This window comes from Notamacropus eugenii, chromosome 2 (genome assembly GCF_028372415.1).
Source record: "Notamacropus eugenii isolate mMacEug1 chromosome 2, mMacEug1.pri_v2, whole genome shotgun sequence".
NCBI lineage: Eukaryota > Metazoa > Chordata > Mammalia > Diprotodontia > Macropodidae > Notamacropus > Notamacropus eugenii.
The window spans coordinates 28,554,927-28,573,246 of NC_092873.1; the positions used below are offsets into that span (position 1 = coordinate 28,554,927).

The window sequence follows — 18,320 nt, forward strand, 5'->3', positions numbered from 1 at the left end:
AGATTATTAAGTGGGCAAGTGGGAAGCAGTTTATGTGAAAATATAGGACCATTTTTTAGGAAAAACACTGGAATGTCTGAGTGGAGGTTAGATTGGAGTGGAGAGAGACGTGAGCAGACTTCAGAGACAGCACATATTCCTGCAAAGTATTGCAATAATCCATGTGAGATGATTAGCCCTTCACCAAGTACCACAGGAGAAAAGACTTGTAGAAGAGATGTTGCAACAGTGAGATTGTCAGGCTATGGTAACACTTTGACTATAGGGATTGAGAGATTGTGAAGCATCCAGGATTAGTGGACTAGACTGTGGTCTTATTTGTTACAGGGGTACAGAAAGGAGTAGTGGAAAATGGTTTAAGGATAAAGACAATGAGTTCAGTTGTGGACATGGTGAGTTTCATGTGTCTACTTGATATTCAGGTTGAGATATCTGAAACGCAGAGACACAAGATCAGTAGAAAGATTGGGGCAGGAAAGTTAGAGTTGGGAACCATCAGCATACAGATGATAATTGAATTTATGGGAGTTGATCAGATCACTCAGTGAAAGTGTATAGGGAAGAGGGCCCAGGATAGAACCTTGAGAGTCACCTATGTTTGGAGGAGGAACCAACCCAGGAACCTGAGATGGAGCAATCAGAGAGGTTAGAAAAGAACCTTGAAAACTTGTAGAAGAGAGGGTATCAAGGAGGAGAGAATGGTCCTGGGGTTCAGAGGCTTCAGAGTGGTCAAGAATAATGAGGACAGAGAAAAGGCTGCTGAATTTGGCAACGAAGAGATCCCTGATAACTTTGGAGGAAGTAGTTTTTGTGTCGTAGTGAGGTCATAGCAGGATGGTGAAGGCTTAAAAAGAGAGAATGGTGGAAGGGTCTTTTGTAGTGGCCTTTCCATGGAGTTTAGCCACAGAGGACAGAAAAGAGAGAAGATGAGAGTTAGAAGGGATGGTAGGATCAAGTGAGGGGTTTTCTTGGAAGGGGGAGATGAGGATATATTTGTAAGCAGCAGAGAAAGAGCAGGAGTGAAAGACTGAAAATAGGAGGTGGAGACAGATGGTAGAGTGGGATAAACTGTTGGTGGAGATGAGATGGAAAGAATTCCCCTTTTTCAGGTGTTAGACTTGGTGAGAAGACAGGAAAGAGGGGCAGAAGACACGTGAATGAGGAGCTCATGGGGAAAGCTCTCAATATTTTCTGTACAGTATGAGGTGAAGTTCTCAGCAGAGAGAGTGGAAGGGGAGGGAGAACCATAGGACGTTTGAGGAGGGATGAGTAGGTTTGTAAGATTCACTGTGGAGAGAAGAAGAGTGAGCTGATGAGGGAGGTATAGAAGGTTTGCCTAGAGCAGTGAGGGCCCGGTTGACGTGGTGTTACCAATTTGTCGTGGACCTAGTCAGAACGATTGTGTGACTTTCTCCATCTTCATCTTGTAGCATATGTGTAGTATGCATAGTGGGAAAGGGTGGGACTGATCGAAGGCTGAGTTTTGAAAGGGAATAAGGGAGGAAATGATGAAGGGGCTAGGGATACAGGAGTGGGCTACAGTGTGGAAATGAATTGGTTTAATAAGGAGTCAGGATGAAAAAAAGAGGTGAGAGTGAACAGTAGAGGGAGACAATTGAGGAGTAAAGGAATCAGAGCTCATTGGGGTAGGAGAGGAGGAGGTTTGGAAGCAGAGTTGAAGAGAAAGGAGCAAAGTCTGATGATTAGGTGGGACAGGGCCAGCATAACAGGTGAGGCTGGAGGGAAGCAGAGGGATGACTTGGCTAGAACTAAGTTAAGTAAAGAAGGTGGCAGAATTTAGGTGGCGAAGAGTCATGTTTACATGGCAAGGAGGGAAGTCAGAGAGCATCTTAACTGAATAGAAGAGGGGCACCGAGGTGAGCTTAGGAGAGGGACCATAGGTACGGGGACCAGTAAGAGAATGATATGAGGGGCCTGCGCCAGAGGTTAGGGTTCCTAGGTAAGAGCTCTAGTGAGGCTTGGGTAGTGGGCAGAATGGGGCTAGATTTAGGCCAGCTAGATATTGCACGCTGTACCCCAGAGTAGTATTAGTCATGGTCCCCAGTGAGCCCCTTTGGTGGATTAACTTACACATATCAGGGAAGATGTGTTTATGTTAGGCATTGAAGGAGAAAGTGAAGTGGTAGGGGTGGTCTCCCTAAGATGGAATTGCATTATTGAGGAGAAATGGGGATGAATAGCCTGCTGTCTTTGCTTCCCTGCAGCCTTCACATGTGCCAATCAACTACTCAATCACAGAATTCCCTAGAAAAAGAACCCAGGCAGGCTGAACACCATCTCTGAGATCACCCTCTTTGTCAAATGCTCCAACAGAGTCAGTTGCCATGGAGGTACTTCCTTCACTTCAGTCCACCAGCCAACATGTTCCCACTGAGACAACTGGCCAGTAAATCAAGACACCCTCACACACAATCAACCTCTTCTTCAACGAGAACCCCTGCTGTACCCAAGACATCTGCAGGAGGGAACATGGCAACCAGGAGTCTGTTGTTCACCTTGACTTCAGATGAAACAACAACTACCTCTGAGTCAAGCACTTCATTACAGACCAGCGTCCCTGGGAGAATTCCTTCTCTTCTCCCAATCATCCTGTCTAAAGCACGTACAATTACCATGGAGAAAACCAGTATGGGATCAATATTTATGACAATTCGACCAGATATCCTCTGCACAACTGCCTCAGCTTTAGGGATGGGCACCAGTCCTCCTGCCTCCATGTCCTTCTCTCTTTCAACTTTCCATGGCAAAGAACCAGGAGAAAACCCAGCACTGGATCCAGTACAAGCTGAGGTCACTACCCCACCGAAGTCAGACTCCTAGACTTGAAGAGAGTCTGGCTCAGCTGCCCAGCACCATAGTGCTATAAGGATCATCCCAACACATGTTCTTCCTTGGCACCTACCAAGGGATATCTGGGCCTATAACACTGTCTGTTTTCTTTCTGGAATGTACACTCAAACACCACACAACTCTCAAATATCAAACACATTCAGAGGGATCCCCAACTTTTACCAGGCCAGAGACAACATCCACTGTTGGCTCCCATGATGTAAGACAAGGAGCCAACCTTTCTCAAACTATCCCCTCTCCTCTCACGACAAGAGCCCTGACAACACAAACTCTACCTCCTACCTCTGAACACAGGGAGACCTTGCATTCTGAGAGGGCAGCCAGATCAGTTGGACCAGTGACTGGAGAAACATCTTTTCCTCCTAGTGTTAGAAGAGATCCTAGATTTTTCATCACTCTTGCAAACAGACAGCTGGCTAGTTATATGGCTTCCATAAGCACCCCTTCATTTGAGACGAGTCGGGGATGGGGAGCAATGGTGCCAGGGCATCTTTTCCTGCTGAGACCTCAGCTGACCTCAAGGCAAGTCATGCTCGAGTGTCTAGCACCAGGCCAGATGGCAATTCCACTCTACACTACACCCTCCTTTCCCTGGGGTTCAGGCTTGGAGCAAAAACAGTCTTGTGTCCTGTATCAACAGTGGCAAGTCATGCTACTTTTAGCAGCAGTAGCTCTGTGACTCATATAGGAGAAAGAACTGACAGCACCTCATCTTCTGCTACATCTGAAGTCATATCTCTTGCCATGACTGGAATGGCAAACATCTTTACTTGGCCAACAATTCACCATTCTGCTTGCCCTTATGGACTCATATTACTAGGACTTGAAGGGAATTTAGTTGTCTAGTACAAATATTTTAAAGTAGAGAAAACTCTAAAGTAGATGTGAACCTTTGACCAAAGCCTCACAAGGATAAGCGTTAGCAGTGTAGATTGAATCATATTCCTTTGACATACTTCCTGAAATGTGGTACCCAGATTTTCCTGTCTAATTTCTTTCTCCAGTGAAGCCTGTAGGGTAATAGCAACTTTGGAGAATTGTGGGTAAGGGCTTGGGCAAGTATCAATCAGTCAGTTAATCTGAGCTTAATTTTCATTTGTTATCTTTTTGCAAGAGAGTTGGGGTTAAGTGTCTTTGCCAGGGTCACATGGCCAGTGTCAAATATCTGAGGCTGGATTTCACTCAGGTCGTCCTGATTTCAGAACCAGTGCTCTATCCCACTGAACAATCTAGCTGCCCCCGGGTCTAACTGTCTATCCTAATTCATTCCTCTGCCACAGATATCAATAAAATTGCAAGTAAGGATCAGTACCTTCTCCTCTTATCTCTGTTCTGCAAGTCGTCCTGGGATCTGCATGAGTCAAAAATGAATCTTGTCATGGGATTGGTTCACTTACATGGGCCTCACAGACAAACGTGGTCACACTAAGGTTAGCATAGCAGTGTATAGCAGTCTCTGATGGAATCCTTACACCATAGGTAAGGCTTATCCAGGAACTGAAGCTGAACTAATGAATGCAGGGGAAAGTGAGGCAGTGGTTTGGGAGATGTCTGGAATATAGAAGGCGCCATGTTAAGAGGCAATAAAAATCTGTCTAAATGAGGCCAAAATTTGTCCTTCAACACTTAGGCACACTTCAACCAACTGCCAACTCCAACTAACTTACATGAGCACAGAATTCTCCAACTCAAGAATAGTGACATTGAATAATGTCAGTGGATCCGACTTGGGAAGAGACTAAACAGGGTCCACCAGCATCCCCAAGATTGTCTCTATTGAGAGAGATACCATTTCTGTCACTGCAACAGAGATGATCATCATAGAGACAACTCCAGGTACAAGAGCCATTGAAGCTCCACCTTCTCACTGTGGCCACCATCACAGTTGGTTTCAGGCCTACAAAACAGAGAATTATCATGTACTCTTTCACAGAAGCCTCAATATCACATGAAACATTGGCTGGAGATGCCTTGGGCTTGCTGAAAGCCCAATACTTTCCTTGCCTCCAATAGAGGCCATAGTCAGCTCAATCTCCAGCAGTCCTTTTAAAGATAAGTACAGCCAGGACAATGTTTTCTGCATTCCCTTTGGACATGCTTCTATCAGAAATATCCCCTAGGAAGAGTCCCACTACCACCCAGGCTCCATGGCCCACTGGATTTGATTCTACCCATGTCTCTGTCTGAATAACAGGAATTGAAATCAGGCCCATTTTTTTCTCTACCTTCAAATCCTACATCCATCAGTGCCATGGGAGTTGGGCCAAACCCAGATATGTCTATGATGTGAATCACCCCGGAAAAGTAGGATGCCTGCCCTAGACAGTAACACAGTCAGGGTCAGTGCCCTGTCCTCCATTGCTCCCAGAATCATGCCAACATCTCCTGGAAGAGACACACGAACTTTTTTGGTGTCTATAGAAAAGTCAATGGAGTGTGAAAGAGTGGGCAACAATTTCCTATAGACCACATGATACTCTAAGACAAGCAGCCCACAGGTCAAGGAGTAACTTGAATGGCTTTATATGATCTCCAACTCTTGTCTGCCCAGTCTCAGTGAAGAGACCAGTTACTCCAGGACTTTCTTTTCACTCTCTGAAAGAAGTGTGATGAGCTCAGAGAATCCCACTTGTATCACTTGCGACTGAACCTACATAGCCCACAGCTTTTGAGAAGTATACTGTTTCTGTTACACCAGTGGCTACATGCAGTGCTGATTCTGCCTTCTCCACCAGGACCCTAGCGTGAGAGCTACTCCAACAGGCCACACAGCTCTCTCAGAGCCCAGTGAAATTGCATCAGGGATGTCTCTCCTGATGAGCTGAGAGCTGGCCTCTTGACAAGTCCTGTGGGAGGATGAGGTAAATACCTGATAAATCGGAGATTATCAATAAAAGAAGGACACTAGAATTAATAGTGATCCCTTAAGAATCAAGGGCATCATGTCTATTAAGATCACACCTTCCTATAGACAGGAAAGGAATACCTTTGTACAGGAAGGGGGGAATCTTAACAGGGGCTTGAAGGAAGTTAGTAAAATGAGGAGGGAAAGGACTCCAGGGATGGAAGACAGTCGGCGAAAATGTCCTAAGTTGGGAGATGGTGAGGCAATGCAAGGAAGAGCAAGAAGGCCAGTGTCACTACAAGAGGATTGGCAAATAAAAGGGGGGGCAGCCTGTGAATGTCTCTGAATGCCAACCAGCACTTTCTATTTGATTCTTGAGGGTAACAGAAAGCCATTGTATTTCATTCAATGTTAAAATGGCATGGGGAGACCTGGGCTTTAGGAAAATCATTTTGGTGGCTGAGTGGAGGATGGACAAGAGTGTCTTATGACAAGAAAACCCACCAGAAGGCTAATGCAATAGTCCAGGAATGAGGTAATGTGGGCTTGCACCAGGATGATGATAGGGTCACAGGAGTGAAGGAGCATATAGCAGAGGTGTCAGGAGAGCAAAATCTGTATTCCTTTTCACCAGATTAGACATGGGATTGGGAGTGAAAGAGAGTAATCTTGAACTGTGAGCCTGGGTGATTAGGAAGATGGTGATAGCCTGAAATTGAGAAACTGAGATAAAATGAAGGTTTACAGGGAGGGGCAATGAGTAGAATTTTGGATGTGTTGCATTTCAGATGTGTACAAGACACCAAATTCAAGATTTCTAACAGGCACTTGTCCAACAGGACAGATTTCACACCCCCTGAAGGAGGCACTCCCTCTGTTGCACCAATGAATGACTTCAGAACTAGGTGACAGTGGACATTGACATGGCAGTTTGGCCTCTAGTAGCACATCAGTGTGGGAGACCATCAGATCATGTAGCACTGCAGCATCACAGGCTGGCACACTCATCCCAGGGATGTTTCTTCTGGCTGAGAGTACAGCTCACTACATCTCAACTCCTTTGTGAGGGTCTAGGGCAGAGTTAGCTGGCTACAGTACTCCTTGCCACTCTCCAAGTACGTCCGGGGTCAGGCTTGAAGGAGAATCAGACTCATCCTTGGTATTCACTTCACCAGCACCTGCTATCTCCATCACCAGCATTGCTGGGGCTCTGCCTGAAATAAAAACAGAGGTTCCCTGGTTCTTGACCTCTACTGAAGCCACATATGTCAACAGGATTGGTAGATATTATGTCTACTTTGCCCCAGACCTTCTCTCCTTTGTCTACAGTCACCATCTCTGAGGATACTTACAAGTCTAAGGCTATGAGCTTAAATATTCCTGGAACTGAAAGCCCAAGTGTCATCCTCAGCAGCAGAGTCACAGATATGGTGTCTTTTTATCTCGAGTCCCCTCCCAACCAAGAGCTTCTGGGTACAGTGGGAGAAAGTAGCACAGGTGCTTCACTGATCACTCCTTTACCTGTATCTCCTATGTCCTCAGCTGCTTTTATGGGAGAAGTACCAAGGGGGTTAGGTACCACTCGTGGCTTACTTCCACTGGTGATTGCAACAAAAAATCTCCAGTCTCCATTGAAGAAGAAGGCTGGGGATATCGCTATGACTCTTACAGGGCACAGCACAGAATCTCAAGTGAACTCAGCACTGCTTCTTACTACCAGCACCACTTGCATGGTTTTCCCTGGACAAAGCACAGTTTCCCCCTCATCTACTGAAGCTGAAGCCAGTTATCTCACCACGGTGAACATCAGCTCAACTGTCCCAAGGCCGGATATCACCTTTATCACCAAAATCCCAGATATTGGCCCTCTCTGTCCTGTGGTCACTCTCAGCCCCGAGATTCCAAGTAGAGTGTCAGAGAAAAGCACAACTGAACCATAGACTACCACTTCTACTGAGGATCAACTGTTCTCAAACACTAATCCTGGAGGTTCATTGATCACCATGGCAGGCTCAACTTTTGTGGTGACTGATGCTCATATTGTTTCACAAGCAGACAGAAGGGAGCTCAGAGGTTCCTCTGACTACAGAGAGCATGATTACATGCAGGACAATAACAAGTATCAACTCAATTCCTCCAGGGCTCAACACAGCAGCTGAATTGAGCTCAGCCATACCTCCTCCTACAATTGCAGAGGAGACTCCAAAAAGTACTGAGGCCATTCTGACTGCCAGAGATATATACCCTTCTTCCACTTGGCAGTGGGTAGGAGGGGGAACTACAGTGACTCCTGTCCATATGAGATGAGGTTCAAGTGTGTCTGCTGTGACCCAGACCATCCTCTTTGAAATTCAAAGTTCATTTAAAATCACCAAAGCCCCATGGGAGATTGACACAAAGCATCCATTGTCTTGTACTGCAATCAAGGTCACTAACACAGTTACTCTATCAGATTTCACTCTGATCTCAGGGCTGGAGGAGGACCAGGATTCCAAAGGTGCCATCTCACGGACACAACCCAGCAGGACCCATCCCACCTTGTTTTGCCCTTCAGAAAACCCCATAACACATGGCACTAGTCCTGTGGACACCCTCTGACCAAGCACTATCCACTGAGCCAAGGGAGCAATTGCTTGAAAGAGGCACCAGTGCTGCTAGTTTTCTTTTCAAAATGCTTGCTGAAGTCACTGTTCCAGCACCACAGAAAACTACCCACGGGCTTGAAAGTCAAAAGCATTTCTACCCTGGATGGTCAAACTGCCCTAGCAGTCCGCACTGGTCTTGTTGGGAACTTTATCTCTGCATTGTCAAAGGTCACAGCTTATATCAGCAAAGATAGGGAAACAGTGTGAAATGGAGCTCCTCAGGCAGCCAGCCTTCAAGGAATTTGCATCTAATGGGGGAGACAAGGCCTAGAAAGGAGTGGTAACCAGTGAGAGGCAACTGAGTGCCTCATCATGAAGGAATGGTACCTGGGGAACAAGTGGAGTACATGGACATATGACATTAGAGAAGTATGAGAGAGAGGATTGGGTCAAATTTCCAGACCTGGAGAGGATCTGGGGGATGAAAGTGTACCCGTGTACGGTAAAGGAGAGAGTGAGATGAAGCATGAGCTTGGATTCGATGAAAAAATATATGAGGAGAGTGATGCACCTATGGGGACCATGGTAGGCCAAGGCTGAATTTCTGGAGACTAAGCTTGAATCTTTCAAGACCAGTCTTTTGTGTGGGCATCAAGGAAGTAAGGAGGCTTGAAAAGAAATGGCTAGAGCATAGGTTCAAGGCCTGAGCAGGGCTGATGAGAGTGCTCTACGGGAGGAAGTGCCCATGATGTGCATGGGGGAGGAAAGTGTAGCTCAGGAGATTGGGTATTATCCCACTGAGAGAAAATGGATATCCCTGTGACAATAACACCAAACCTGCCCGCATAAACTAACCAACTCCTCTGCTTGTAGCATTCTCTTCCAGGAGCACATTTCATGGGCTTAGGGAGTCTGATGTTACCAGAAAATCAGCAGAGTCTACCAGCATCCCCATGATGAGCTCCACAGTCAGAGATTCTATTTCAAATCCCTGTAGGCTCAGCTACCGTTCTGTGTACACTTCTCATTGTGGCCATGATCACAAATGGGCTCAGATCTGAGACACCCAGTGGACCAGCGGATTTTCCCCAAAAAACTTCAGTTTCACCTAAGAGATCCTCCAGAGTGATCCTGATTTCTCCCATAAACCTCCCATGCTTCTTGACTCCAGTAGAGTCCACAGTCAGCCAAGGATCTAGAGAGCTTTGAAAGGCCACACTAGTGGCATGGGATACTCAGGCAGCAGCAGAGGCAGGTTCAGCTGCCTTGTCCTTCACTGCTCCCAGCACCATCCCAACAGATGGTGGAGGGGACACAAGCCCTTTCTTGGTGTCTACAGAAGGGCCAAAAGAAAGTCAGACAGTGTCCAGCACACTCCCAGAGAACACAGACACTTCTGCAAGCACTCACAGAGAACACATGCACTTCCAACTACATGAGTAAGCTACTACCCTGATAGAAGTTCCACTTCTTCTCTGCTCAGCCTAACTGAAGGACACAGTTACCCAGGACTTTGCCTTGAACCTCTTTGAGAAGCCTGAGGAATTAGGCCAGGAATGTGGCTAAATGCCCCACCTTATCGTTCATAAACTCTCTGATCATCCTCCTTTACATGGGAAGACACAAGATTAAATAGAAATTGACATATGAAGAACCACTTCAACAAGGTCCACAATCATTGAACTGTATGAATGTCAAGAACTGCTATAGAAATTTAACTGAATGCTATGAAAGTCTAATGAACTCTTTATCCATTTAGAAGAGATATCAAAATTTATTTCCCTCCTTCCCTTGAAATATTAAGGGTCTATCAGTATGGAATATTGATTTAATGTAAAAACTTTTTGATGTATTGGCTAGTTGTGCTACACATTCTAAAATCTTTTATTTTAAGGGAAGTCTCTTCGTGGGAGATGGATATATTTGAAGATAAATATGTAAAAAACAAAATGTAAAGATATCTTTATAACTAATTAATGTAAAATTGAAGCAATTTAAAGGAGATATTATGCTTAATAACGTGCCAATGTATGAAACCATTTTAGAGAAAGACATGAATATATATATAAATGTAAATAGATCAGATCAACAGGAGAGAAAATGAAATACTTAGTCCCATCTTCATAAAAAAATTGAATAAGCTTTAAATGAGGTCCTTAAGTGCAACTCCCAGGATCACTTGCATTGACAAGTGAATACTACCAAACATTAATCTATTTAGCTCTAAAGATGCTCCCAAGAGTTGGTACTCTCCCACCTTGGCCAGCCATGGATCAAGCTATCTAAAACAGAATCCCCCTAAGTCTCTTTGGCAGTCTTACTGCACCTTCTTCCACACAACTGAGGCTCCTATTGAAACTCTACCTGTTGTATTCTTCCTTTGTTTGGGAAAGACTTGGACTCCAAGGCCTCTGAAGGACATCAGAGAAATGATAACGTGATTTGCATTAGACATTGTTTTGAGTGAGGGAGGGCTGTGCAAGGTCACCAGCCTCGTATTTTCCTCCTAAGCCTTCTGGATCCAGTGACAAGATATTAATCATGATAACTGGAGATGGGCCGGGATGCAGTGGGAGATGTTGTTTTTTTCTGCTAAGTCCTATTCTGGAATTCTCTTAGAGAGTGATTATGCATGTTTAATGAATAGAACTCTTTAAGAAATAATCAGGGAATGGCCATTGTAATGATCAAAAGAAAAAAATATGAGTAAATACGACTGGAGGGAAAGAGCAACAGTGACTACTGATAATCATTTAAACCAAGAAGGTTCAGAAAAATATTAAGTGGAGTTTGGTCAGGGACATATTGGTGTGCCATGTATGAGTGTACTTGCTTTAAGGTTTGGGGAGAGAGAGAGAGAAAGACAGAGAGACAGAGACGGAAGGAAGGAAAGAAAGAAGAAAAGAAGGAAGAATTTAAGGAAGGAGGGAAGGAAGCAAGAAAAGAAGGAAAGTGAAAGAAAGACAGAAAGTAAGACAGACAGACAGACAGAGAGACAGAAAGGAAGGAAGGAAGGAATAAAAAAGAGAGAAATGAAGAAAGAGGAAAAGAAAGAATGGAAGGAAGGAAGGAAGAAAGATAGAAAGACAGAACAAAAGAAAGAAAGAGAAAAAAAGAAAGAAATATAGCCAATTAACCCCACGTTTATTGGTGGCCCTCTGGCCATTCAAATTTACCTTCCTTTGGAGAGGAGAAGGTAGGGGTCTACAAAATCGAAAAGATGAACTGAGGTACCCAGCTAGCTGCATCCCTATTCAAGCATCTACGTCTACTCATAGGTCTGTGTTTGTCCTTAGTTTTTGAAGAAGACCATGTCATCAGAGTAAAGTTGACATGACTTGCAGTTGACTATGTTTTGAGCGAGGTTAGGGCGTACCGCCTCACCAACCTCCCTTTCTCCTGCTGAGCCTTCTGGGTCCAGTGACCAAATGTTCATCAGGATGACTGGAGATGACCCAGCATGTAATGGGTGATGCACTGGGAAAACAAAAAAAGACCAAAGACATTGCCTGCCATGAATGTAGCTCACATTCTACCAGAGGAGACTACATGCAAATAACGATATGCAAAGCAAACTATGGAAAGGATAAATAAGGAATGAAAAGAGAAGCACCCTGATTAAGAGAGGTCTGACCAGGGAATCATCCCTGAGTCCCCATTTCCAAATGTGAGCTTCTTCCAACCTCCTCTAGCACCTTTGTCTAGTGATGGTGGTGTTCCTGATGAGGATACTGCTGCTGCAGAACCCTGCTTGGGTACCCCTGAGGGAGTCAACAAGTTGGACTCAAGGGAGGTGTACAGAGATTGTCATCATGCCTTAGGAGGGTTAGGACATGGGAAAATCTGACCAGATCTGACCTGTCTTCGGTGGTCCTAGAGAATTCAACTGGGGGCTCAGTTGACTGAGGGACCCCTGGGGGTGAGGAAGGAGGCTCCTGTGTGGCCAGGTCCCTGGGGTTGGTAGTTGTGGTTGACTGGGGACACTGGGGCTGGTTCAGTGAAGTCCATTGGACTGGGTGGGGCAGAACTGTCTCCAATCCATTCAAGGGGTAGGAGTGATTAGATCAGTTAAGATGCCCCATCCTTAGAACTGAGGGGGTGGGGCTCAAGGGCATATAGGCTCTGGCATTCCAGTGCCTAGGTTGAGCCTGTGTCTTGGGGAACTTGGAACGTTCGTTGGTTGCCTGGTTCCCGTTTGTGCACGGTTCACTGGGAGCCCTCAGTTGTCTTCAGGATCCACAGAGGAGGTGGATTGGAGGTCCTTCAAGTACCCTGGTGACCCTGAAGCTGCCAAGGGGGCCGGAGACTGAGTGGGAGCACAAGCCTTAGTGGGAGGCAGTGTGCTTCCAGGGTGTTATGTGGTGGGGGATGGGAAATTTGGGGGCGTTACGGTGGGAGGAGGGGTGGTGGGGGGCCAATTGGTGGGACAAGGGGCCAGGAGAGTGGCCAACACTAGTCTGGGAGCTGCTGTGCGCTTTGGCTGTCGTGCTGCTGGTCGGCTGTGCCGTGCACATCTGGAAACAGTGTAGCGGGGCGTTCTGCCATGGCATCGCTGGACACAGCAGCTACCTTGCCTGGCCCAGTGCCCTCCATCCCTGGCACTCAGGGAACACAGATCGGGTGAGACCATGGAGGTCCCAGGGACCTACCTTCCCCCTTCCCCAGTGTAGCGCCCTTAGTACAGCAGATTGCCAGTGGCTCAACACTCAGAATCACAAGGACTTTCCTGCCTTTCTTGTCTCCTTGCCTCGGGGGTCACTTGAGAGGCCCTCACCCTGGTCCCTGGGCCTGCTTCAGCCCAGGCCTGCCTGGTTCTCTTCAGCTGGCCCAGAAGCGGCGAGGCAACCTCCCGGGTGGGAGGACCCATCTCCCCCTTCCAACCTGGTACGGGCCCCTGAGATCTCTCAGCCACCATTTCCTAGTATGTCAAAGAAAAATCTGTTCAAAAACAGTCATAGCTTCTAAGTGCTAGGAGTATGTGGAGGAAAGAAGGAGATTAGCTCCAGAAAATGCTGTGTAAACCTTAAAGCAGCATGTAAGTGCTGTTAGAAACTTTTCATTATAGAAGCAATAATAGCCAGGTTGAAATCCTGCACTGGACTCTTCGTTGCTATGTGACCTTGGGCAAGTCATTGTGTTGAGGTTTGGGGGTGGTCGGAACCTGAAATAGCAAACCCCTGCCCTTCCCAGATAAACTGAACCAAGCCTTCTTTGACAGCCAGAGAAAAAGTTGATTATAGGTCTTCCATTTGGGGTAGACTGGTTAGGGACATGTACATTTGTGACTTACACATGGACCAGTTAGAAACTGAACCCTGGTGATAAGGTCCAGATGGAATCTGAGCACTATCATGGAGGCAAGTTGGGTCTTATATTCAGAAAGACTGTGGTAGGGATCTAGGCATGCTCCAGTAGTCTGGGGTGAGTGGAGAATGGATTTATGGAGGGTCTTGAAGGGCGTGACCAATAAGTTGGCATCAGGACAGCAGAAACCAATAAAAAAGCATTTTGCTAGCATGAAGAATGGGCAGTAGTTGAAGGTTCCCTGGAGGTAAGACAATGGAGGGCTAGGCTTGTAAGGGTAGCTGACATTTGGGCCCAGGGATAACGGGCCCAGCCCATTGATGACCTCAGCCAAACACCAGCTTCTGAGGCAAGACCATGAGAAATAACTTATTCACACTCTGGAGGGGTGAATAGAACAGCCTCCAGAAACAAAAGTAAGCCTTAAAAACCTTTACCTGACTACAAAGTCTGTCCCCTAGGACCTCATTGACTAGGTAATACAGGGTGTATAGTTTCCAATACCATGTTCTCCCTTCCCATACCTGTAGGTATGGGATGACCGTGAAAATGAACCTTTAGCTTTCCTAGAAGAGAAATCAACATTTCTTAGCTTCTTATTCATGAGAATTCCAAGCTACACTTCACATTTATTCTACTTAGCTGCCTTCTAACCTCAAAACAAGTTCCAGACCAGTTGGACCTTTGCTTTGTGTGTTACCTTCTCTGTGAAACATAACTCCTTCCTTATGTCTCCCATTCTACTGATGGCTATTCTGAACTTAGGGAAATGATTTCTCCATGATATTGCTCAAATTTCCCTCTTCCTCTGCTAGAAAATAATCTAGCACTAATTCACGTTGATAGTGTCTCCTACAGTTAGTTTATTTTCCTGTATTTCTTGCAAGTCAAAACTCTCTGGCCTGTATGGATCCCTTTTGGCTTCATTTCATATATTACGTAATTTCTGTGGAGAGAAAAATTGTACTCATTCCTCCCAATTCATCCTCTTTTATGTATTCAAATCTTTTTTCCACATCTGTCTCCATTCTGATGAATGCTATCTCACTCTCTTTTCCATACACAACCTTCCTTCCATCCATTTCCCTTTTAAGCAAGAATAGATTGTTCTCAACAAATATAGAAAGAGGGAAAGAGAAGATGATGATCAACGCATTAATAAGTCAAAGGGGCAGTCCCTTTGGTAAGGACAGATATAGAGACCCAAAAGAAAAAGATAAAATATAATTGCACATTTAGAAGTCTCATCTCACACAGCAGTCTAGGGGTTGGGGGAGACACAGTCTGAGGCAGATTTCTGATCTGCATGCTCATCTAAGTCATCTTCAAAAAAGGAACTTCTTCCCGTCTTTATGTAGAAATCTTCTATCTTTTGTCAATTCTGCTACAAACTTGATCTTGACACAATTTAAAATTACCATGCAGCCTTCATACCCTTATTTTTCTTATGGAAGTGTATGCTATTTCTCCTGTTTGGTGACCCAAATACAGAAAAATGAATCTTTCTAAAGGATGCTTTTCTTGTTCTTCCACCAAAACAAAATTTTCTTAAGACTCAATTTCCTCATTCATGGTACTCCAATGCCAAATGTCAAAGTACCAAATCTTGTATGATTTTCAAAATCTCTCCACCAAATAAGGATTTCCCCGAGAACTTTCCAAACCTAACAAATTATGAAATTTCTCTTCCCCCAAAATCAGGCTTTTTAGATAGACTGTGTCCATCCCCCCGTCACCACCTAGTCCAGTGTTTTCTGTAACGACTAAAAGGCCCCTTCATCTTTTTATAACCAAGCTTGGAGGAGTGTGTGTAACATTTATCCCTCCTTGAACATGAACTGCTTCTGATTCCTGCCTCCACCTCTCTCTCTTCAATGAGAAGCACCCCCTTCTCCTAGCCCTTCCCCGTTCAATTTTCCAACAGTGTGAGATGGATTTCTATACATAACTGAGTTATTCCTTCTGGTGCCATTCCTTGCTTGAGTCAGTACAGAGGAGAATAAGGTTCACGGTGAAGGTTCAAGATTAAGGTTTCCCACCTCCTCCATCTTCCCCTCAACTGTTATAGTTCATTCTTTATTCTTTGTTGTGAGATAATTTACCTCATTGTACCTTTCCCTTTCCCTTTCTCCCAGTGTATTCCTTTTTCTAACCCTTTAATTCTTATTCCTTTAGAAATCATTGGTTGGTTTTTGGGACCTTTTCTCCTCCATCCAAAGAACCCTTTGTGAATACCAGTATTCTTCCAGTGTTGATGTATGGCTACAATACAGGGAGCACAGTAGAGTCCACAGCCTGAAAACATAGAGAGCAATAGGGTAGGAAAGTGGGAAGCAGCTTTCCCACAGATCAGCCACAAAGAAGTGTGACTGGCAACTGCTATGGCCATGTAGTGAAGCTCGCATGGGCACAATCCAATGGGTCCACCTGTGTCCTCATGGTGTCAGGAGAAAGAGAATAAAACCCTTTTCATGTTGGAGTCAGACTCTGGCAGACCTGTGTGTGGATAGATATGAAATCATTTCTTCATCACTCGAAGTCCAGGGTTCTATATTTTGTTCAACCAAGCTGCCCCAGGAACACCTAAGTTCCAATCTTACCTCAGACACTTCCTGGTTGTGTGAACTTGAGGAAGTCACTTCACTGCTGTATTCCGCAGAAAATTCTGTAATACACATTTCCAGTGAGCTCGACCTAGCTCATATACATGCAATTCTCTACACTGACAAGACCAGATTTAGTGTGAGAAAACCAGAAAATTAGGCATGAGATGTGTACTCCTAAGACATGATAGTCAGCACTCAAATATTTGTCTGTTTTTGGTTTGTGTTTTAAACATTGTTTGCCTGAAAGTTGGGTTAAAAGAGGCAAACAGGCTAGGTGGCATTTAATTCACATTGTTTCTTCCCTTCAGGCTGGCCAAAGATAGAGAACATGCATATCTAAGGAGCAGGAATGTAAATTCGGATTGTGTGCTCAAAAGAATGAGAAGGCTTTAACACATGCTAGAACAATCCTGATGCAGGACTCAGATTTATGATTTCCATAAATGTTTAACCATAATATGCAAAAGAATTTTCTTAACTGAATGAGTGGTAAATACAGTAAGACAAGAGAGGAGACAAACAATTAATTGAAATATGACCCAGGATATCTGTTTTCTTTACCATGAAAATGACATAACATAGCATATGTCCATGAAATATATATTTACGATAGTGCCTTCTCTTGAGGAGCTTTGTCCTTGGTAGTCATTAATAGCAGAATGCTCTGGTCTACTTCATCTTGCCTTGTTGACACAGTAAAGGGAATTCTGGGAGTAGAGAAGTAGAGAGTAGAGAAGAGATATCTGTGAGACCAAGGGGCTACCTCTAGTCATTTAGTTCAGGCTCTGCCCTTTCTCGAGGTTTACATGATATTAAATGATTAGCAATCAAACAGCAGCCCAAGAAAGGACAAGTGAACACTGGAATTGTTGTGTTGGATGGAGGTGACTTATGGAGTTGATTTCTCACAGGGAAAGGTGACTATGCCTCAGCGAGACTCGCTATTGGATGCCTTGCAGCAGAAGAACCTGGATCTCATGAGACAGATCACCCTGGTCCAGGACACTCTGCACATCCGGGAGCAGTCCTTCAGCGAGCTGCAGACCCAACATGAGGAGCTGCAGGGCAGGCTGGAAGAGTACCAGGAGAAAGTCATGGACCTGGAAGATGAGGTGGTTGTCTCTGCTGCTTCTTGGGGGAGATGTTAAGGGATGCTACAGAAACGGAGTGTGAGAAATGGCAGGAAAGATGGGCTGGTGACTGTGGGGACTGCAATAATGTACAGGCTAGTGATTGGGTTTTGTGATGGTTGAAGCTGGTTTCTTGGGATATCGTGTTGAGTACAACTCTATGGATACAACTTCTGTACATCTGTCACATATTTTATTGGTGTGGTCTATTTCCTGGAACATTACTCTGCCTGATAAGTATTCATCAAAATATTTTACTCACTAAAGTGTCCAACTAGCTCAGATCACAGGGAGCCTGTACCGTAATTTCTCCCCAGCTCCAAGAGCCAAGAGGCTTCAAAAGGCAAATACAGCGCCTGAAGGATATCAATAAGAATTTGACTCTGCAATTACATCAGGAGCAGGAAAAGGTTAACATTTTGGAACAGGCCAATGAAGCCCTTCAGGAGAAAAACAATGTCTTGGAAATGACTTCAATGAAGAGAGAAGCCGATTTAGTAGAGTTGAACCTGAAGGTATTTGGAGCTTTATGCTAGTGGGTTGGTTCACCTGGATCTTCAAATCAAAACACATTTTTCTTTAAGAATAGTTTGGAGGGAAACAATTTGACTGTGAGGCATGAGTAGAATTACTATTTCTTCCTATCTATCCTTGTGGAGATAGAATTTCCACAGTGAAAACGAGAACGTTTTTCCTTGTTTCATAAGGTTATAGTATATATGGTAATTTTACTCAACAAGGTTTTATTAAGGCACAACTTTAACCTCCGGGACTAAATCAACAAGATGAGTGACTCATGAATTTGTTTCCTTCTTTGTTTCTTCTTCTTCTTCTTTTTATTTTACTTAGAAAGGTGCTATTGTCTTGGCCATTGCTAAAGGTCTTTTCTTAGCTCCGTAGTTTGGAAATTTCTTCTGGGAAAAATTGCACTACACATATATTTTTTTTAAGTTTTTTTTATTAATTTTAGTTGTCAACA

General features: G+C 44.7%; 1 protein-coding gene across 10 annotated transcripts in view; it reads left to right on the forward strand.

The window, feature by feature from the left end:
• The window catches only part of LOC140524814 (golgin subfamily A member 3-like), a 68,302-nt gene that overhangs the window by 40,696 nt on the left and 9,286 nt on the right, over positions 1–18,320 (forward strand). For 8 of the 10 annotated variants that reach the window (XM_072639608.1, XM_072639613.1, XM_072639609.1 and 5 more), the window contains 2 exons: positions 17,123–17,323; positions 17,659–17,856. In XM_072639608.1, coding sequence (XP_072495709.1) covers positions 17,123–17,323; positions 17,659–17,856 — 399 coding nt within the window. Of the gene's footprint in view, positions 1–12,425; positions 12,922–17,122; positions 17,324–17,658; positions 17,857–18,320 lie in introns of those variants that run through there. The other 2 variants (XM_072639607.1, XM_072639612.1) reach the window with 2 other exon arrangements.